Source organism: Panthera leo, chromosome A3 (genome assembly GCF_018350215.1).
Source record: "Panthera leo isolate Ple1 chromosome A3, P.leo_Ple1_pat1.1, whole genome shotgun sequence".
In the NCBI taxonomy this organism is placed as follows: Eukaryota; Metazoa; Chordata; class Mammalia; order Carnivora; family Felidae; genus Panthera; species Panthera leo.
The window spans coordinates 30,054,270-30,076,637 of record NC_056681.1 but is presented as its reverse complement, the minus strand read 5'-3'; the positions used below and the strand labels follow the sequence as shown (position 1 = coordinate 30,076,637).

Below are 22,368 nucleotides of genomic sequence, written 5' to 3'. Positions count from 1 at the left end.
ACTGGCGTACCAGTCTGGTTTAATGCTTACTCAAAATAAGACTATTTTCTTTTTTTTTCTACATTTGTGAAAAGGAATTTCTGGGTTGGCAGGAAATTTATTTTTCATTTTTCCTCTAACAATTGCCACAATGTATTTTTCAGTAAAAAGCAAACTAGAACAACAGATATCATATTAATCCTATATAGCATAGTATTTTCTATTTTTTAAGTTTACATATTTATTTTGAGAGAGAGAGAGGGGGAGAGAGGGAGAGGAACAGAGAGAAAGAGAGAGAGGGAGAGAGGGAGAGAGGGAGAGAATTCAAGTAGGCTCTGTGCTGGCAGTGCAGAACCTGATGAGGGGCTTGAACTCATGAAACTATGAGATCATGACCTGAGCTTGAGTCACAAGCTCAACTGACTGAGCCACCCCCTGCACCCCAGTATTTTCTATCTCTAAAATAGAAATGGATATGTCTGAAGGTATCTATATTAAACCATTAAAAGTTTTTACCTCTATGAAGAACTGGACCTGAGAAGAGGAATTCCAGTTTTTATTTTATCTACATCTGCAGTATTTGTTTATAATGAACATACTTCATTACTTCTGTAGTGAAAGCAAAACACCTCACTTGAACTTCTGTGTTTTCATTTATTGACATTGAAAATATTTTTCAGGGGCACCTGGGTGGCTCGGTCAGTTGTGTCTGACTCTTGATTTCATCTCTGAGAGTCATGATCTCACGATCCTGGGATTGAGTCCCTCGTCAGGCTCTGTGCTGGTGGTGTGGAGCCTGCTTGGGATTCTCTCTTCCTTTCTCTCTGACTCTCCCCAGCCTATGCTCACTCGCTGGCTCTCTCAAAATAAATAAACTTAAAAAAAAAAAAACCCAAAACCAAATTAGTTTTAAAAAAAATAGTTTTCATGCAAAACTATTTCTCCTAAAATGATGTTATTTTTTTCCTAAAGGAAATTCATATAAATAACATAGCTTTCAAAGTTTTATTCTTTATAAATAGGCAGCGAAACACTTGATTTTGGGCATTCAAGACAAATTACCTGGACAATGAATGAAAGACCAGTTGTATCTGCTGTCCTCCAGGCACATGCTGGAATTGAGAAGGGGCTGCGGGTAGGAATTTCCCACAGGGGCCTGAGAAGGCATCTTCACTGGTCCTTTATAGGAGCCTTCTATGCATTTCCCTTTGCCAGTATTGCTGGGGTCAGTACACCAGCCGCAGCCTGGCTGCTCCAAGCAATGGCTGCAGGTACAGTAGCCTGAACAATTTTCAGCTGTAAGAGGGCACAAGTTACAATTCACTAGCACAATTCACTAGGTTGCTTTGAATTCATTGTATTTAAATTACCCTTTTTAAAAACAATTACCTTTTTTTTTTAAAACACACTATTCAACTTCTGTCAGTCAAGATTCCTATTCTAAAGTGACTGTTTAAATGACACAATAAATTTTAAGAGCCCAATACCTTGCCCAACACAGAATAGGGACTCCCCCCCCCTCAATCCCAGGATGTTGAGGGAGAAAGGGACCTTAGTGGTCATCTACCGGAGTCCATTTATTTCATCAATCAGGAGAGTAAGGTGTGGAGACGTTGCACGGATGAAGCAGTAGGATACTGAAGCTGGGCAAGCTGCTTCTGGACTCGGCGGTCTATCCCACAGGGCTTGGTGTTGCATGAAGGTTCTCCTCCAGCAGTCTCAGCATTGTCCCTAAAATGCTCAGGGGCCGACAGCGCGGCCCCACAGCAGGAACGGCACCCTTTTCACTTACGGGGACAGCTGCTCATGGTGTACCACTCCATACACTGGCCAAAAGGGAAGGAGGCCACGTAGGCGTTGGAGTCCACGCACTGCTTCATGTTGCTGCACCACATACACTCTGAGCTGCCACTGGTGCACTCTCCACACGCCGTCCGCAAGGCACACGGCGTCCGGCACTGCTTGGCACTGTGGTTCGCTGGGAAGCAAACCCAAGAGAGACACTTAGAGCTCCCACCACGTTGGCTGAGATCAAAAAGGCTTGTCAGGGTGGGTTGTGACCCATTAGCGTGTCACGACATCAATGCAGTGGGCTACATTAAATGTAGGGGGAAACGGAAAACACAGAGTCACCATGTACTGGTTAGTCAAGTATACTCATATGCTTGGGGGGTAAAAAACTCTTTCTTTTCAAAGAGCCTTAAGGACAGACATGAGGGAACAAGCTAATCTTTCTATAAGAGCAGTGGTTCTAAAGCTCCTTACAAAATATGGGACCCAGGATATTGAAACCCACCTCAACATGAAAACTTGTATCTTTGTGTATTTGGGGGGTAGAAGGAGCACAGCATTCATTAAATGCACCAAAGCATTCAGGACCCAAAAAGGCTGAGAAGCTCCCCTACAGGAAGTTTAGCAACCATATTTTAAGGGGATTCCTACAGGGCTATGCGTTCTCTTCTACACCTGGGTACTCTTCAGACAACTTATAGTACCTTGCTAAAATGAGACACTATGTCAATGGAGTCCAGCCTCCCAAAAAGCTCCCACAAAATTCTATCTGCTGTGTGCGTCCCTGCGTCCCTCTGCAGGAATAAGACGTTTGCGCGTGCTGCAGAGGCTGCCCCCAGGCCTGCCTTTGGGAAGCTTGACTGTAGCCCAGAGGAGAGACCCCAAGCCCATGGGGAGCCTGAATGTAGCCCAGAGGAGAGATCTGAACCTGAGAAGCTACTCAGGGTGTGCTCCTCGGTACTCTCTCACAGCTCTAGCGTGCTTCAGGTTTGCTTCTGCTGTCACGTAACCGCTCTCCTCATTTTTCTGTCTACTGTCCCTGCAGTGACCTGCTTGCTCTTCTGATCTTTTCTTTGCATTCTTGTTCTTTCTTCCACAGCATTTCTTTGCCAGCACCAAGACATCTGCCTGTTGGAGCAAATTCTCAACACTTTTTGTGGTCAACACACCAATCAATCTCACTGTAAATGAGAATATTAGGCTCTTTTGAATAGAATTAGTGATTTTTGTTTATGATTGTGGCTCATACTACGCAGAGCCAAAGACTATTTCCTTCTGCGTTTAAATTCTGGGTGACACTCTGCTTCATATGCTTGAAACCAATACTCCATCTGTTGCTCGTGACTATCTCACACATCTCAATATTTAACTATGCCTCCTACAGTTTCTCTTTCAGTGAGCTTCCAATGACAATCATTCACCCATATACTTACCAGGCCTTTCGCAGACACTACCATTGAGTGGGTTGATGCAGGTTGCAGCCTTCAAGCCCCGAGTACTGGGTTCTGACAAGATTCCACAGAATCCAGCATCACTGGGCTCAGACGGCATCCACTGTAGCAAACTATTTGTGAATGGGGACATATCTTCCCAGCACCAGTAGGACACATTGATCTTCCGAAGGCCAACCCATGGGGTTAAGGTGAGCTTGGACTACAGGCAAAAGAGACACAGCTATGTATAAGCAATGTCTTGAACAAAACAGGCTTCTAGATAAAAACCACTAAGTTACATATACCCACAGATAAAAGAAAACCTCCCTATCCTGACTGAGCCACGGCAGAGTAGGACAGACTATCATTTTTAATGTTATATATCATCCCTGGCACTTCAATATGACCATTTTACAAAGGACAGAAATATAAGTCAGAGAAGATATAAAAATTTTCATAGAGATTAACAGCAAAGAGGTAATAATAAGTCCCTAAAGTACTATACCCTATGGCAAATGTTACACAGACGGCCATCCCCCAACCTCGGTTTAAATGATTACTTATGCATAAAAGCATCTTACCAATAATTTATGAAATACTGGTTATATGCTTATCCTTGGATCATTAACTAAGCTTGTGTTGGGGCTTTGGCCAGTTCAGATGATTGAAGATTTGTACTTTCAAGCTGGCGAGTACTGCCTGGCACTGAATTTTCTAGGGAATAAGAGGACCTCTGGGAGTCTCTGCCATCTTCTGCTCTATTAAAGTTTTCTTCTTGTTACAATTTAAAACAATTTTTAAGTCGAAGTATACGCTTCAGTCCAGCAATGAAAGATATTCCTAATATTGGCAGTTACAAACAGAATGTACAATGTATTTCCATTTTTGAGAGGAAAAAAATATACGTGCCTGTTAAAGATGTCAAAGAAATAAACATACCCAGAAGCTATTTTTAGTCGTAATAAATGATATTTATTTTGATTTTAATGCTAGCATCTTCTAAATTTCCTTTGCAATATGCATTTTTTAAGGAAAGAAAGCTAATTAAAATTAATATCTTTTAAAAGTCCTTCAATTTCTTCCTCTTTGGCTTCAGGATAGAATTCATAGCAATCAGCATTATACACAAGGCCTCTCTGGATTTGATACCTCGTGTGGCCCGGCCACAGGACCTCCCTTCCCCCTAGCCCGCAGCCAGTCATGCAAACATACCTGCAGCTCACCCCTCGATCTCCACATCTTGCATGTGGCGGTACAATATAAAGATGGTGTTTCCCTCTCCACCTTCCCAACTCTCTCATCTTCAGAGATTACCTCTCTGGCTGTCTATCAGCCAGCCTCTGCCCTACAGGCTAGGTCCAGCGCTCGCTCTCGTTCTTCCGTGCAAGCCTGGGATTTAGGTTTAGACTCACACCTATGGAAGCACTTTTCACTACAGTTGTCTTTTCACCTGTCAGTCTCACCACAAGACTATGAATTCCTGTTGTACAAATGTGTTCCCAGCAGACCTGGGAGCTATGCAGAACCTTCTGGAGCCAGAAAACTGGAGGAAGAGGGAAAAGGTACCAGAAGATATATCTGTGGCCAGCTGGCAGAGCAGGACCCTTCTAGCCAGGTGTTCTTTCAAAGACATTGACCTGGGGGTCCCTGGTAATGTGGAAAGCTGTAAGCCATCAATTCTCTGAGGGAGTGACTACAGGTAAGACCGGCCAACAGCCAAGGACAGAACAGAGGAAGAGGCCCATTTCTGGGGCTGAGGAAAAGAGAAACAAACCTCTGATGGAGATTATGTAATGTGAAAAACCCTTCAAAATATCATAAAACATAAAATGCGGCCATATTGCCAGTGTCTGAAGTGTCCATGCCATACCAAAGCCGCACTGGAAAAAAGACCAACTGGAGAAAAGTAAAATACTATAGGGCCCCTCCCACCAGTCACACAGCAGGTGGTATACAGAGGCCAATGTAGCCAGGACCCAGACCACACTTTCCATGTTTTTCCCTGAAGGGGGCTGCACCCAACAAAGTGCTGCTCATCCCTCTCGAGACAAAATGTGTTTGTAGAATATCAACTACAGGTCACCTGAGGGCACTGGGAGGACAGGAAGAGAACTTGGGGCTTTCTGGGCTCAGAAACGTTTGATAAGAAAGTGCTCTCTCCTTTGGAGCTGGTCAGACCTAAGGAAGACCCAACAGTTCTTAGGGTGATTACCATTAAATATTACACACTGTAACAATACCTGAAACCTGACAGACTCCAGTGGCTTCCTTCAACCTAGCTAATCGGTAGTGACATCCCCTTTCCCTCTCCCCCAGCAGAACCCAGAAGCCAGGATGAAAGCACCAGCTGATGTCACAAGGATATGTGACACATGGTGCTACTCAATATACGTGTAATTATCCCTTTGTCTTACAATCTAATCGATATGACTTAAAATCTGAACAATTTTAAGGTAAGAAAGAAAGCATCAAGGGAAGAGCATCTGATCGTGCCAGTCTCTTAGTATACTCACACACTAGCACTCCGCGTGCCAGGCACATCACAGGGAAGCTGTGTTCGTGCTCTCAGTGGAAGGGTGGGTGGTAGAAATTTAAGTTCTGAGGATGTTAACTCACCATGCTCTGTGATGACTGCATTATTCGCAGCTGCTTAAGGACAAATTCTACCTTCTTCTGGGTTGTAAGAGAAGCCAAAAAGGCATTGTGGTTCCTACAGGACAATTTAGCATTGTCATAATTCTCCTTGGCAGTGGTAATTTTCAAACACGAGTTTCCGACCAAATGCCAGCCAATGCCACAGATATTTTCTTTTGTAAAGCGGGGGAGAAAGAAAAAAAAGAGTTTTAGAAACCACACAAAACCACTACATTACCAGTTTGAATCACCGGAAACCTAGAAGGTTTTTGCAATTTGAATTCCACAGTACTTCACTAGGATATGGTGACGGCATCCAACCCATCACTAAGGACCAATACAGAATAGAAGAAAGTTAGACTTCACCAGTCCTATTTCCTGGATCTCAAGAGGCATACTCTAAGGTCAACTCTCTATATCTTGGAAGAAAAAATCCTAGGTGCCAGTGCTCAATTTCTAAACTCCTTTTTGACGAACAATTAGAAACAAGACTAAAATCCTAAGTGAAGAGCAGAAAAATAAATATGCACAATGGAAGGATGGGGAAGAAAACTGTGGAGTGTGGAAATGAGTTGGTGAGTGAGTAAGACTACAGTCTTCAAAAGCTGCAATATTTTCACATCAAGTGGAAAGGGCACAAATCAAGGGCACAAAACGTCCCCAAAGTGAGGTGGAAAGATCCTTTTCGGGAAAAAACAAAACAAAACAAAACAAAACAAAACAAAACAACAACAAATCCAAAGTGATACAGCTGCAGCACATGAGGCAAGATGGGAATCTACTTCTGCAATCACCCTGAACCCACCCAGTTCAGCTCTGTGCCCTGCCCCACAGAAGCTCTGCATGCTTCCTAAAAGGGCACAGCAAAGCAACTTTGCCAGAAGTAAGTTCCCTGAAGAATGCCACCAACAATGCCCGTTACCAGTCAGTGAGGTAAGTGGAAGGTGCCATGGGAAAGGGTTCATTGAAGAGCAGATAAAGACTTGTTCTTGCAGGGTGCCTGGGTGGCTCAGTCGGTTAAGTGCCTGACTTCAACTCAGGTCATGATCTTGCAGTCTGTGAGTTCGAGCCCCACATCAAGCTCTGTGCTGATAGCTCAGAGCCTGGAGCCTGCTTCGGATTCTGTGTCTCCCCACCCCCAACCCCACTTACACTCTGCACCCCCCAACCCCACTTGCACTCTGTCTCTCTCAAAAGTAATAAACGTTAAAAAAATTAAAAAAAAAAATAAAAGACTTGTTCTTCCAAGTGTGGCATCAGTGTCACTACTCGTTATAATCTAGATTCTAGAGCCCCACCCCCGATGTGTATGAGAATCTGATTTCTGACAAAATCCCCTGCAGTGCACTGAAGTTTGAGATGCCATGAGATAAAGAACGAGAAGCTCACACTCATGCAAGATGAATCAAGTACTTCCAAAGGACATTCAAAAGGGGCCAGGCAGACCTTGTTGCCCTGGGCATGCTTCAGCTGCTGCACAGAACCACAGATGTAGCCCTTTTGGGCAATCGTGGTTGAGCAAATGTTATCATAGAACTTCTGTCGTGGCTGGCCAGCCTGAGGCCCTCAACTCTTCATTCCAAACCTTAGAGGCCATAAATTGAGATATTCAGGACTGGAGATCACCCCAGGAGGTGCTGCTGATAAAGGCATCTCTCTTCCTTCTTGTCAGAAGGTGCTGACAATCTAATCCCAGTGTTCAGGAAGAACTATTCATAAAGTACCCCTCAGACGGACTGGCTGCCAAAATTGCTGCATTCTACTGCCAGGTGACCACAACAGAGGCGAGCAGAGACAGTGCAGCAGGCTCGAAGATACGGAGCCAAACTGTCATTCCCTTCCCCAGAGCAGCAGATGATGCTTTACTTTATCTCAAAGCACAGTACGAGCAAATGCTTAAGAACTGTATTTTCATTAAAAAGAATAACCACAATTATGGTACGGTGGATGAATGGTTAAAATGAGTTTGTTTCCTGTACTGGGTTCAATCTGGGCTGCACAGTATGGGGGGCGTGTGTGTGACGTCTCTGGACCCATGCACATCAAGATGCCCCTACAAGGCCTACCAGGCAGGGCGATGCACTCCTGATTCCGGGGCTCCCACTGGCAGTTCTGGTCCAGGGCACAGCTCCTACAGCTGGTCTTCTTGTTACAGTAGTACATGGGGTTATCCTTGGGGCAATTCTCATATGTGGAAATGGAGATCTAGAACACAGTGGACAAAAGCTTTTCTCTTAATCCCCGGCCAGAACTCATGGTGAGGACAAACAGGATGTTAAAATCAACAAAATTTTAACTGAGGAAGCAAACTGCAAATAAACACACAAATAAGATGCAGATGAATCAGGCCTGCAATGGAAATAGGGTGCTGAAATCTTCCGCACAAGGACATGCCTTGACCCAGCAAGGAGGCAAGTGCTCTATTTTAAACACCACTCTTCTACCTGCTCATTTGTGAAATGGCGGCGTTCAACTCACTGCTTTTCAAAAGCCTCCCAAACAATTTAAAACTTTCATATTTTATGAACTGCTTTGTGGAATAAACTGTCAAAAACTATAGAAGCTGAGTCATTCTATTATTTTTTGCCCTAGAACCTAAAAAAGGAGATTCTGCAAAGTCGCCTGACTCACCTTCAGTCTCAAGTTCTAAAACTTGCTCCCAAAAGCTTGCACAGGTAGAGTGAGCTCACTCACACCAAACATCCAGCACTTAGCTACAGTCATGCCTCTAAGGAGTAGGGAGTACACAGAAGAATAGTCCTGCTCTCTTCTAAAACACTACACATCAACCCTTGTGGCCAGCAGGACCTTTGAAATTATGATGCACATAGCAGCCCTTCCTAAAAGAAAACCTAAGCGATATAATAAAATCCAAATCCACACCAAAGGTTTTAAAAATAAGTCTGGGCCAGTATTTGTACCATACACGCTATAGTCTTACACCTGACCCCCCCCCCCCCCCACCCCGGGGCCCTTTCATCCTCTGAAATCCTTGAGAGACGGGCCCCTGACCTGGCCTTCCGTGCAGCTGTGGTTCACAGGGACACAATGGTCATTGCACCAGTGGCAGTCGTTGGTGTTGGCTGTGCAGCTGTAACAATCAGTGTGCTGGTCGCATCTGTCATGGTCAAGAGCTACGAAAAGAAGAAAAATTCATCAACTGTGACAGCTCCTCCTCAGAAAAATCTGAGACTAAGGTTTTTAAAAAATGTTAACAAGGGATGGGAAGTAAAATAAGTAAAACTGGCAGGAAAATATACTGGTGTGCTCACGTTAAGAGAATATTTAGAAATAAGTTAAGAAGTTTAAAGAAACACTCTTTTGTAAGCCCCCTACTCCCATAGAAAGTACACAGAGAGGGAAAAACAAAGATATATTCATTTCATTCAACGATAATGAGATATAATGGAAGCAGGTCAGGTTCTCTGAATACTTTTTTTCCCTGAGAAAAAAAGCAGCTAGCAATAGAATGAACACCAAGAGCTGTCGAGGACCCAAACAAAGTAACGTCACAGACCAAACCACTCCTCCTAGCTGTAAATGCAAGGCTAATCTGGGCACAGGAAGCAGGCAGCACCACAGAAGCCCAAAGGAGGCACCAGGCTGAGATACATTCTGTACACATGTATGTAAATCTGAGAGTCTTAAGTTTGAGATCTTCTGGGCTACTACAGACCTGCTGCATCTCCTGTGGACCCCTGACAGGCCAAGGTCAGCAACAAAAGAGAGCCCATACAACCATGCTGCTTCATCTGTTGATCCACTTGCGAACATGGCACGTGATGGAACCCATGGACAAGACAAGGCAGGGCCCACCCCCACGAAGCATGCTCCTTGGGTTGCTGATGTCCTCCTCTGGTCATCGCCCCACGGACTGGGCCCACACAGAAAGAAGAGTGACCAGGGATATGACATCTGAGATAAGTTCACGGCAAAGGGATTCATACTGAACCATCTAAGGTAATTAAATATTATTTTCTATAATCATGTACATTTAATTTGAACTTTTAAAACCTGGATTAAAAAAAAAAACCAATTTCACAGATTTTATCCCTTTGAACCCTACCAGGTTCTGGTCCTCTCTGTTCTTCAGCGCTCACTGGGAAGTTGCCTGGGTGTCCTTTTTGAGGATTTATATTCATCTTAATTTGAAGCGTTCCAGGACAGTAAAAGCTGACTCTATCCACCATAACCCTCATGGTAACATGCTACACCAACTCTAACAGTTAAGAAATTCAGCCAACATTCTTTAAATTAATTGAAGTGAACAAATACTTTGCAGAGACATTTTTCTTACTTCTAAAGGTAGGATATTACCTCACTTTATTACAGATATTATCTCACTGTATTACACTGTGCTGTAAGCCAGAGCAAAAGCATAAGAAGCTAAGTAGACAAGATGAAGAAAGCCTGGAAAACATAAGGGGTAGTTCTAAAAGCTAGGACCACTGGTCATCCTCAGCAACTCTCTTGCCTTGCTATCATTGCTGTGCCCAGCTAGAGAAGCTACAGAAGAGTACTCTGCATAGAGAGCAACTCTACCTCTATCCACTAGAACAATCTACTCCAACATAGCTTTTCTGGGTTGCCCTTCTTAATCTCATCCTTAACATCAGAACTGCATAATCCAATATGGTAGCCACTAGCCTCATGTAATTTTTTAAAAAATTTTTTAAATGTTTCTTTATTTCTGAGACAGAGAGAGACAGAGCATGAGCGGGGGAGGGGCAGAGAGGGAGACACAGAATCCGAAGCAGGCTCCGGGCTCTGAGCTGTCAGCACGGAGCCCGACACGGGGCTTGAACTCACAAACCGCGAGTTCGTGACCTGGGCCAAAGTCAGACGCTTAACTGACTGAGCCACCCAGGCACCCCTGTAATTTTTTAATTTAAGTTAATTAAAGTTTAAAATTCAATTCTTTGGTCTCACCAGTCTCATTTCAAGTGTCTCATATAGCCACATGTGACTAGTAGCTCCCATACTGAGACAATGCACATGTAATATACTTTCATCATCACAAAAAGGTTGTCCTGGATTGCATTGCCTGAGACCAACTGCTAGGTTCAGGAGTTGGTATACAAAAATCTATGCAATGCTAAGGTTTTGTCTCCATCACTCATGGCTTCTAGGAGCCATGTGGCATGATCCCATCTATCGTAAAAATGTTTAGAAACCAATTTTTAATCACCCATAAGCCTTTGCTCCAGTTATTACCAAATAATTCTGGATAATAAAATGAAGATAAAAAATGAATATATCTTAAGTGCTTCCACGATTCAGACAAAATGAGATTTCAAATTAATTAAATTTTAAGAAAAGGATAAAAACATACTTCCTTTGGAAAAACATTCTGATTTTAACTTTTCTTCTTGTGCTTCAGTTGCCAACTCCCAGGAGATGCACTGAGATGACCCTGTGTCCCACACACACCGGATGCCGGGCCCTGCCGCTAGACAAGCAGCTTCACTCCGGTGTGCTTCACACTGTTCCGAGGTGAATACCAGGATGTCACTGAGGAGGAGACTATTGAAACCACCAAATACATACATGGTGCTACAGGGAGAAAAAAAAAAAAAGGAGAGGCGTAGTTTACTGAAAGTTTCTATAAACAAATGCATGAAATGCTTCTTACAATCCTTAGACAAAATGTCCCCAAATGCCCATCCATTCGGGATGTGATGTGAATAAACAATGGTATATCCACACAATGAAACAGCAGTCGGTAGATGTAAAAAGGAATGAGCACGATTTCTACATACTGCTCTGGAGTGACCTTCAGGATCTATTGCTATGTGAAAAAAAAGGAAATGCAGAGAAAAGTATATATTGTATGTTAGCATTTATCTAGTGAGGGGAGGGGAAAAAGGAAATCAAACACACACAGACACACATGCACACACACACCGCTTTTCATTTAAGAACAACAAAGCTTTTCTTTGAAAAAATTTTTTAATGTTTATTTTTGAGAGACAGACAGAGAGAAGTGCAAGTGGGGGAGGGGCAGAGAGAGAGGGAGACAGGATCTGAAGTGGGCTCTGGGCTGACAGCAGAGAGCCTGATGTGGGGCTTGAACTCATGAACCATGAAACCATGACCTGAGCCAAAGTGGGACACTTAACCCACAGAGCCAGCCAGGCAGTCCAACAAAGCGTCTCTTTGACTTATCTTCTTAAAAGGGTAGGACCAACCTAGTAGCAATGAATATAACTGGTATTGAGATTGTGGTATCTAAAAACCATTCTCTCCCCTACCACTTAAAAAACAAAAACAAAACACAAAACCCTAGGACTCTTCAGAGGCAACCCCTAGTAAGTCAGGTTTAAAAATAAAAACAAGGGGGGGAAAAAAAAAAAACTAGGCAGAAAAATCAGCAGTGGTACACTGGGGGAGACAGACTCTACTGAGTCAGTCTAGACAAGACACTAAACAAACAGCAACAACCCACAGTGGTGAAGGTGGGGGAATCAGAATCCACATCTGATATTACCTAAAATGTTTCCGTTTCAATAAAATGTTACAATATATGCAAAGAAACAAGTATGTGAACCAAATAGAGGAAGCAAAACAGTCCATCAAAACGGTCTCTGGGATGGCCCACATGTTGGACTCAAGAGACAAAGGCTTCAAATCAGCTATTACAAATATATTCAAAGAAAACTGTCTGAAGAATTAAGTCACAATAGGATACGAGCGACTCAACAGGTAAAGAATACCCATAAAGAGATACCAATTATAAGGAACAATTAAAAGGAAGTTCTGGAGTTGAAAAGTACAGTAAGTGAAATGAAAAATTCACTAGAGGGACTCAGCTGACTTGACCTGGCAGAGGAAAGAAACAGTGAATTTAAACATACATCAATAGTACCATAAGGGACTCTTAAATACAGAGAACAAACTGAGGGTTGCTGGAGGGGAGATGTATGGGGGGATGGGCTAAATAGGTGATGGCCATTAAGGAGGGCACTTGTTGGGATGAGCACTGGGTGTTATATGTAAGTGACGAATCACTAAATTCTATTCCTGAAATCATTATTATACTATATGTTAACTAATTTGGATTTAAATAAAATCCTAAAAATTAAAAAAAGATATATCAATAACGATTATATAATCTGAAGAAAAAAAAATTTTTTAATCAAAGAAAATGAAAAGAGCCTCAGAGACTTGTGGGAAACTATCAAGCATCATACATAAGCATAATGGGAGTCCCAGAAAGAAAAGAGAGAGAACAGAAAACACATTAAAAAAAATAATGGTTGAAAACTCCCCAGATTTGATGAAAATTATTAATCTATACATCCATAAAATTCAACAAATTCCAAGTAGGATAGTCGCAAAAAGATCCATACTTACACACATTATAATTAAAAACTGCTGAGGGAAGGTGGGCAGGGAATGGGCTAAATGGGTGATGAGTATTAGGAGGGTGCTTGTTGTGTTGAGCCCTGGATGTTATATGTAAGTGATGAATCACTAAATTCTACTCCTGAAAACAAATTAACTTATTAATTAATTAATAAAAACTGCTAAAAAACCCAAACAAAGAGAAACTCTTGAAAGCAATAAAAGTAGGATAACGCATCACATACAAGAGAATCACACTAAGATTAATGGCTAAGACACAATGGAAGCCAGAAGGCAGAGGACTGAAATATTCAAAGTACAGAAAGTAAAAAGCGTCAAATAACATTTTTTTAACCAACAAAACTATCCTTCCACAATGAAACTGAAATAAAGACATCCCCAGATAAACAAAGACTAAGAAAATTCTTTGCTGGCAGGACTGCCTTACTGAGAAAGAGTAAAGTAACAATAATAGTTGAAGACTTCAACATCTCACTCTTAATAATGAGAAAACAACTAGGCATAAAATCAACAAGGCTACACAACACTTGAACAACATTATCAACCAATTTGACTTAACTGACAACTATGGAACACTCCACCCAAATAGAATAACACATATATTCTTTTCAAGGGCACATGGAACATTCTCCAGAATAGACCATATATGCTAGACCATAAAAAAAACTCAGTAAATATTTGCGTTTTTTCCCCCCACTCCCTTCAATAAGTGTTTTTTTTAAGAAAAGAAATCTTCAAAATATGTTCTCTAATCCCCAAAATGGAATTAAATTAGAAATCAACAGGCAGAAAGTCTGTGAACTCTACAAATATCTGAAAAACAAACAACATATTCTGAATAATCTATGGGTCAAAGAAGAAATCACAAGGGAAATTAGAGAATATTTTTAACTAAATAAAAACAAAAATATGCCATTTTAAAAGTTTATGGGATGGGATTAAAGTAGTGCTTACAGACAAACTTACAGCTTTAAACACATACATTGGGGGAAAAAGGATCTAAAATCAATAACCTAAGCTTCCACCTTAAGAAACTAGAAAAAGAAAAACAAACTAAACCCAAAGCAATCAGAAGGGAGAAAATGATATAGAAAAAAACAATAAAATATATACAAAAAAAAAACAGAAAAATAAATGAAATCAATAGTTTGTTCTTTAAAAAATCAACAAAATTGACAACGCGTTAGAATGACCAAGAACATAGACGGAAAATAAATTAACAAAATTAGGAATGAAGAAGGGACATCATTGTTGACCTTATAAAGATTAAAAAGCATATAAAGAAATACTATGGACTTTTATGCCAACAAATTAGACAAGTTAAATGCAACAAATTCCTAGCAAGACTTACTACTGAAAGTGACTCATTCTTCAAAAAATTAAAAAGTAGAGCTACAACATGATTCAGCAATTCCACTTCTGGGTATATACCCCAAAGAAAGAAAGCTAGACTATCAACAATAGCCAAAGTGTGGAAAGAGCCCAAATGTCCATCGATGGATGAATGGATAAAGAAGATGTGGTATATACATACAATGGAGTATTACTCGGCAACCAAAAAGAATGAAATCTTGCCATTTGCAACTACGATGGATGGAACTAGAGGGTATAATGCTAAGCAGAATTAGAGAAAGACAAATATCATATGACTTCACTCATGTGAGGACTTTAAGATACAAAACAGATGAACATAAGGGAAGGAAAGGAAAAATCATGTAAGAACAGGGAGGGGGACAAAACATAAGAGACTCTTAAATATGGACAACAAACTGAGGGTTACTGGAGGGGTTGTGGGACGGGGGGTGAGCTAAATGGGTAAGGGGCACTAAGGAATCTACTCCTGAAATCATTGTTGCACTATATGCTAACTAACTTGGGTGTAAATTTAAAAAAATAAATTAAAAAAAAAATAACTGAAAGCTACGACTCAAATACATATTTGTACATCCATGTTTACAGCAGCCTTATTTGCAACAGGCAAAGTTGGAAGCAAACCGAGTGTCTACTGATAAACAGAATGTGGAATATATACACAAAGGAATATTTATTATTCAGCCTTAAAAAGGAAAGAAATTCTGACACATGTACAGCATGGATGAATGAACCCTGATGATATTCTGCTAAGTGAAATAAGCTAGCCACAACAATACAAACACTGTATGATTCCAACTAAAGGTACCCAAAGGAGTTAAATTCACAGAGACAGAAAGGAGAATGCTGGTTGCCAAAGACAGGGGGCAGAGCAGAATGAGGAGTTACTGTTTAATGGGGAGACAGTTTCAATTGTGCATGATGAAAAAGTTCAGGAGATGAACGGCAGTGATGGTTACACACAATGTGAACACACCTAGTGCCACTAAACCATACGCTTAAAACTGGTTAAGATGGTAAATCTTACGTTATGAAAATTTTATCACAATTAAAAAAAAAAAAGCTAAAGAAACTGCTTAACAAAAAATAGGAAATCTGAATAGATAAACGTACCACAAGTAAAGAGACTGGATTACCAATTAAAAATCTTCCCACGAAGAAAAGCCCAGGCCCAGATGAATTCTACCAAGTCCCTGATGAATTCTATCAAACATCAAACATGTAAAGTAGTAATACCAATCCTTTATGAACTCTCAGAAAATAAAGGGGGAAAGAATACCTCTCAATTTATTCTGTCCAGTATTAATCAGACAAATATGTCATAAAAAAACATAAAACGATGGAGCAATATCCCTCATGAATAAAGACGGGGGACATTTTTGAACAAGGACTTTTGTGGGTGATGGATATGTTATCTTGATTGTGGTGATGATTTTACAAGTGTATACTTATGTCAAAATTTATCAAACTATAGACTTTTAGTATATTCAATTTGTTGTGTATATCAGCTCCTGTTGTTGATATTTGTAACAGGCCATATATGCAGAATCACACCTATTCTGTGTGATTAACACAGAATAAAGCTGTTTAACAGGCCATATATGCCAGAATCACACCTATTCAAAATAAAAGCAGTTGTGTAACAGCTCCAGGGAAAGTTCTTAAATGCTATCATGGAAGGCCAATGCCAGCAAATGATGCAGTCTGTATCACAAAGTATACTGGGCCATATCTGTCACACACATGGTATCTCTCTTGTGTGATGTGTGCTGGCACATCCTCAATCCTGCCATCCACTGTGCCAGATCAGAACCTGAAGAAAGAGTTAGGTTGGGGACTGTATAGACAGGAGACACAGCACTATCCTTAAATATAATAATCTCCTGCAAAAATCTGAAGAACAGAAACAAGATCAATCAGCAGAAGACAGAAGACAGAAGATAGAAGTCGATTCCAGGTAATATAAAGGAGAACCCGCTAATAACTGGCGTCTGCAGGAAAGGAAGGAGCTTCCTTCTTAGGTGAGTTTTCCATCCCTGGACATGTTTAAAGGGGATGCCTGCATTAAGTGGAAGTTTCGAGCAGGTAACTTCCAGAACTCTTCCAACTCCAAGATCCTACAACGTGCCAGGAAGTTTAGAACTAACCCACAATGACGTGTAGAGTAATTTACTCTCACTTGCCTCAATTTCCTTCAAATTAACACAAGACTAGTTTACTAAAGCATAAAGATTTTGTGGCTCTCTTATGTATTTGCCATATATTATATTTAAAAATTGACACATTTCAATTACCAAAAATGAGCCTTACATTTCATTTTTAATCTCATTATTGGATTAGTATCGCATTAAGCAGTCTGGATTCAACTAGTCAATCTGCTGCTTCAACCAAATAAGCTCCATCCCCCTCCTGGTGCAGCTGGTGTTTTCAGCAACTCTGAATCCATCTGGTCACACGTTGGCTAGGGGAGGCACGCAGAGCCCTTCAAAAAGGCCTGGAGCCGGAAAAAGGTGCAGCGGCATCTACGCAGCCTCGGTGCCTCAGAACCAGCTCTTCTTCCCACCTCCCTCACAAAACCCACGAAAACAACAACTTAAGTGAGGCACAGCTCACCTAACGCTGCTCATCAGTTAAGAAAAACCACCACTTGGAATACGGGATACGAAGAAATGATATGAATCCAAGTTTCTCTTTGAGTAAATTCTTTTTTCACAAGATTAAACTAGCCGTGGCCTCTCTCGTCATCCGCTGCCCTCCCCCAACCCTGCCCCACATGCACAGATTATTCACATACAGGCCCAAACATACCACTGGAATTACACAAAAATGAAAACCTTATTATAACCCAGGCAAGCCATTCCTAATTCTGATTCGTGGTTAAATTCTATCGTATGGTAAACTATCAACTTCGATGAGTTTGTATAAAACCAAAGAATGTTTTAACAGAAGATCCATTTATCTGCTAGTTACCATCACTGTACTAACAGCTGTCACGATTTAGCAAACGCCTATTATGTGTCAAATCCTGTGCCAGGAGAACCAGGAGCACAAAGATGAATAAAGCAGAGGCCCAGACACCCATAGGCAAGAGGACGACAAAATGGCCCTGCGGCTTTTCAGATGAAAGCATCAGGAGGCATACACTAGAAAACTTCAGGGTTTTCCTACACTGATAAAGTACAAGCTTACAATTTAAGATGACACTTCGATTAGTAAAGTTGTCAGTCTATACCATCAAATGTTCTCATAGGAAAACCATATTTATCACTACATTTCAGCTAAGTTATTACTTTAAAAAGATGTCACCTTTTCCCAATATCTAAGTGTCTGAATTCTGTCGATTCTTCCCTCACGACATCCCCAAGACATGTCCAGGTCTTCATCTCATCTTGCATCGTAACAACAGAAATTTTGAAAGTCAAGGAAATCCTAACATAATGTTGGCGTTATAGCATTTAAATAGTTCCAGGGTTGATAAGGCTCAGAACTTTAGAAGGTAAAACAGACAACACTCATAACAGCTGAAACAAAATGGGAAAAGTTAAGAACATGATTAGGCTGTTTAGGAAATCAAAAATCTTTAAAGCACAAAGTAAGCAACAGGCAGAGTGGCCATTCTGGATCCTCCTTCTCCAGGAGCAGATTCACGAAGAACTCTGTTAGCTCGGGCCAGGCATTTTTGAGCGATGCAAGGAAATGGAGTATGGACTTCAGATTATCCAAGCACTACAGATTGATCTATATGAAGTTTCGCAGTCTTCCCATCTCTATTCCTCTACCTCGCCCGCCACTGAAATCTCTCTTTACCACTCAGATACAACTGTGAGAGACCTGACAACCCAAGTGGTGCAGACAACAGCGAACAGCGGAGGGCGGAAGACAGCAACTGAGCATAACTCTCGCTGTCCCATGAGACAGCACCAAACGTAGCATACCCCTACATGCCAACAAAACCACACCAACAAACTTGGCATCACAAGGAATTCAAATCGACATCAGATATTTTATTTTATTTTTTTCCTCTTTAAAAAAAATTTTTTTTAATATAATTTATGGTCAGGTTAGTTAACATAACAGTGTATACAGTGTGCTCTTGGTTTTGGGGGTAGATTCCCGTGATTCATCACTTACAACACCCAGTGCTCATCCCGACAAGTGTCCTCCTCAATGCCCATCACCCATTTTCCCCTCTCCCCCGCACCTCCCCCACCATCAACCCTCAGTTTCTTCTCTGTATTTAAGAGCCTCTTATGGTTTGCCTCCCTCTCTGTTTGAAACTATTTTTTCCACTTCCCTTCCCCCACAGTCTTCTGTTATGTTTCTCAAGTTCCACATATGAGTGAAAACATATGATATCTGTCTTTCTCTGCCTGACTTATTTCACTTAGCATAATACCCTCCAGTTCCATCCACGTTGTTGCAAATGGCAGGACTGCATCCTTTCTCATTGCCAAGCAGTATTCCTTTGTATATATAAACCACATCTTCTTTATCCATTCATCAGCTGATGGACATTTGGGATCTTTCCATAATTTGGCTATTGTTGATAGTGCTGCTATAAACATTGGGGTGCATGTGCCCCTATGAATCAGCACTCCTGTATCCCTTGGATAAATTCCTAGTAGTGCTATTGCTGGGTCGTAGGGTAGTTCTATTTTTAATTTTTTGAGGAACCTCCATACTGTTTTCCAGAGCGGCTGCACCAGTTTGCATTCCCACCAACAGTACAAGAGGGTTCCCGTTTCTCCACATCCTCGCCAGCATCTGTTGTCTCCTGAGTTGTTCATTTTAGCCACCCTGACCAGTGTGAGGTGGTATCTCAGTGTGGTTTTGATTTGAATTTCCCCACACCAGATATTTTAAATATAAATCAGGAAATCCGTATGTACAAAATTCCATGAAAAACGAATGGGCTGAGGGAATCCTGCAAATAATACGTAAGTCCAACTCCACTATCTCATGTGTAACCTCACTTTCATTTTAAACACAAGAGAAAAGGAGCAAATGCTTCTTCTCCAATTAATTACCTGTTGTGTAAGACTGCCGAGTGGCCAAATCTGTTGACGTCATGATGAAGATCAGGTCTGGGAAGCACTGACCAGCGGTCACAAGCTAGGAGCAAGAAAAGCGCATTTCAGAAGGAATTGTTATTCATAATCAGTTAGGAACTCGCATCTTCTTTGGGAAGAAGACCGCAACAAGCACAACTCATAAAACGTATCTCTCAGTTTTTCTTAATCACACCATTATTTCGGAGGTAAAATACAGCAGCAGCAGAACAACAGGGCATGGGAGGCAGGACAATATGGCAATTCTAATTCACGAATGCATGTAACATCCTTGACACTCACATCACTCACTCTGTTGCCTATCACTTTTACCCACTAGAGTGTTTCTTAATTTGACATTTTTCAAAACTTATGTAAGTAAAATATGTGGGTTCCATAATTATTTTCCAGTTCAAACTTCACCTAGTTTTTTAAAAAGTCCTTGGGGTGCCTGGGTGGCTCAGTCGGTTAAGCATCCGACTTCAGCTCAGGTCACGATCTCGCGGTCCGTGAGTTCGAGCCCCGTGTCGGGCTCTGGGCTGATGGCTCAGAGCCTGGAGCCTGCTTCCGATTCAGTGTCTCCCTCTCTCTCTGCCCCTCCCCCGTTCATGCTCTGTCTCTCTCTGTCTCAAAAATAAATAAACGTTAAAAAAAAAAATTTTTTTTTAAAGTCCTTTTCTAGGTTCCCTAGACCTACCAATTTTTCTGTTTTGTTGCATGTCAGCAACTTCCCTTCTGTACCTTAATCCAACTGGTGCTGCAGAATGCTGCCAACCTCACTCACACTCCCTCTCAGAGACACTCAGACATTCATACTCACTAAGCAAAGGTTCTTCCACTTGATCCAGACCTTTATTCAACTCTGACAATAACAGCTTTCACTTCCTTCTCCCCAGCCTAGACTCTGTGGTCTTCTTCACACAGAGAACAGAGGCCACCAACTCTCATAGCTTCCTGCCCACCCACCTTGCTTCCCTCCCTAAAACCACAGGATGGCGGGAACTGCTTTCTCTTGTTCCACCTAGCTTTCACCACAGCATTTAAATGTGCCCAAGGAGGCACTCAACTTATGTAAGCCTTTTCTTCCCTTCACAGAGAAGTGGGTTGGGTTTTTTTCTCTTTTCTTTTTTCACTAAAACACTTAACATTCATGTTGTACATCTGACCTTACATCGCTGCTATCTGGATTACTCCTCCTCCCTGACTACAGGCTAACAAAGGACATCTTTGTTGTCAAATCCAACAGGCCCTAGAGTCCTTGTTTTACTTAATTCTTCTGCACCCATTGTTAACTGCTCCCTCACAGGTCACCAATCTTGCCTCACTTTCCTCCTGCTTCTCTGACATGTTTTCACAGTCTCCACTCTCCTTCAAACTTCTTTATCCACCCATCCTCTGGCTGTCTGCTCATCCCTGATGACACATGCTCCCTAGAGGCTTGCCCCTGCCTAAGGCTTCCCACTGACCTCTGTATGGCTCAGTCCCACAGTCATCTCCAGCTGAACATGTACCTAAACCCAATTATTCCCTTCCTCCCAACCCAGTCCCTCTCCTTCTACTTCCAGCCTTGGTAAAAAGCACCTTCTACCATGGGCACACCAGATACCCAGCAATAGGGTACAAGTGCTGCCTAACTTCACCTAGCTGACTTCCTGGGGACCCAGCCTGGATGGACCATCCTCAAGAATTTGGACCTGACCTCAAGGTCCAAAGAATGTGGATCTGACCTCAAGAATTTCCCTGACCATAATCCTTACTCTCTTGAGTTAAAGAATGCCCAAAGATGCTTTCATGTATTCTTCTAAGAGCAAGCAACACCCTGAATTGCAATTATATCGTCTGTTCTCTGCCTCCCCCACTATGAGTCCCAGCACTGTAATTTACTCATCTTACAATCTCCGAGCTTAGTGGCTGGCACATATATGTCTGTTAAAAAAGAACATCTGATGATACAAGAGAACTTCTAGTATTTGTTTTGCATGAACACATACTGCCCTCTTCTGGTCAAGTATATTACCACACCAAAATTTTTGATAAAGTTCCATGTCAAAAAGTATAATCATCAAGAATGTGTAAAAACAATTTTTAGGGAATGAGATAAAGCTATTGGTTAAACCAACTTAACACAATGCTGGTGGTAACAACTACGTAACACTATTATATAAGTCATTCATGTGTAACACGGAGGCTGCTCACCCCAACCCATCCTCAAAAATTAACATTCAACCAATTGATGGGGGTGACTTCACTTAATAGAATTCAATATAGAAAAATATCAAAAATTTAAATAAAAATATAAACAAGAACTTAATATAGAAGTAATACTTTTTAATAGATGAGCAATATTTGTCATATGAATATAAAAAATACCATTTGGGGGGTGGCTGGGTGGCTCTGTCGGTTAAGCATCCAGCTTTGGTTCTGGTCATGATCTTGCAGTTGTGAGCATGAGCCCCATGTGGGGCTCGCTTTAGATCCTCTGTCCCCCTCTCTCTCTGCTCCCCACCCCCACTCTCATGTGTTCTCTCTCTCAAAAATAAATAAATATTTAAAAAAATTTTTAGAATACCATTTGGACCTCTTTCAAATGGCCTGACCATTTTCAACTACCAATATTTTCAGTTTCTTCTAAAATGTTGTTTATAGGGTGCCTGGGTGGCTCAGTCAGTTGAGCATCCGACTTCCGCTCAGGTCATGATCTTGTGGTTCATGGGTCAAAGCCCCACATTGGTCTCTGCACTAACAGG

At 41.5% G+C, this 22,368-nt stretch overlaps 1 protein-coding gene across 8 annotated transcripts in view; it reads right to left on the bottom strand.

Moving 5' to 3' along the window:
* The window catches only part of ATRN (attractin), a 158,007-nt gene that overhangs the window by 68,167 nt on the left and 67,472 nt on the right, over positions 1 to 22,368 (bottom strand). For all 8 annotated transcript variants that reach the window (XM_042931504.1, XM_042931497.1, XM_042931498.1 and 5 more), the window contains exons 11-18: positions 19,601 to 19,685; positions 11,170 to 11,390; positions 8,850 to 8,971; positions 7,904 to 8,042; positions 5,820 to 6,010; positions 3,204 to 3,423; positions 1,772 to 1,957; positions 1,042 to 1,275 (exon numbers count right to left, since the gene is read on the bottom strand). In XM_042931504.1, coding sequence (XP_042787438.1) covers positions 1,042 to 1,275; positions 1,772 to 1,957; positions 3,204 to 3,423; positions 5,820 to 6,010; positions 7,904 to 8,042; positions 8,850 to 8,971; positions 11,170 to 11,390; positions 19,601 to 19,685 — 1,398 coding nt within the window. The remainder of the gene's footprint in view (positions 1 to 1,041; positions 1,276 to 1,771; positions 1,958 to 3,203; positions 3,424 to 5,819; positions 6,011 to 7,903; positions 8,043 to 8,849; positions 8,972 to 11,169; positions 11,391 to 19,600; positions 19,686 to 22,368) is intronic.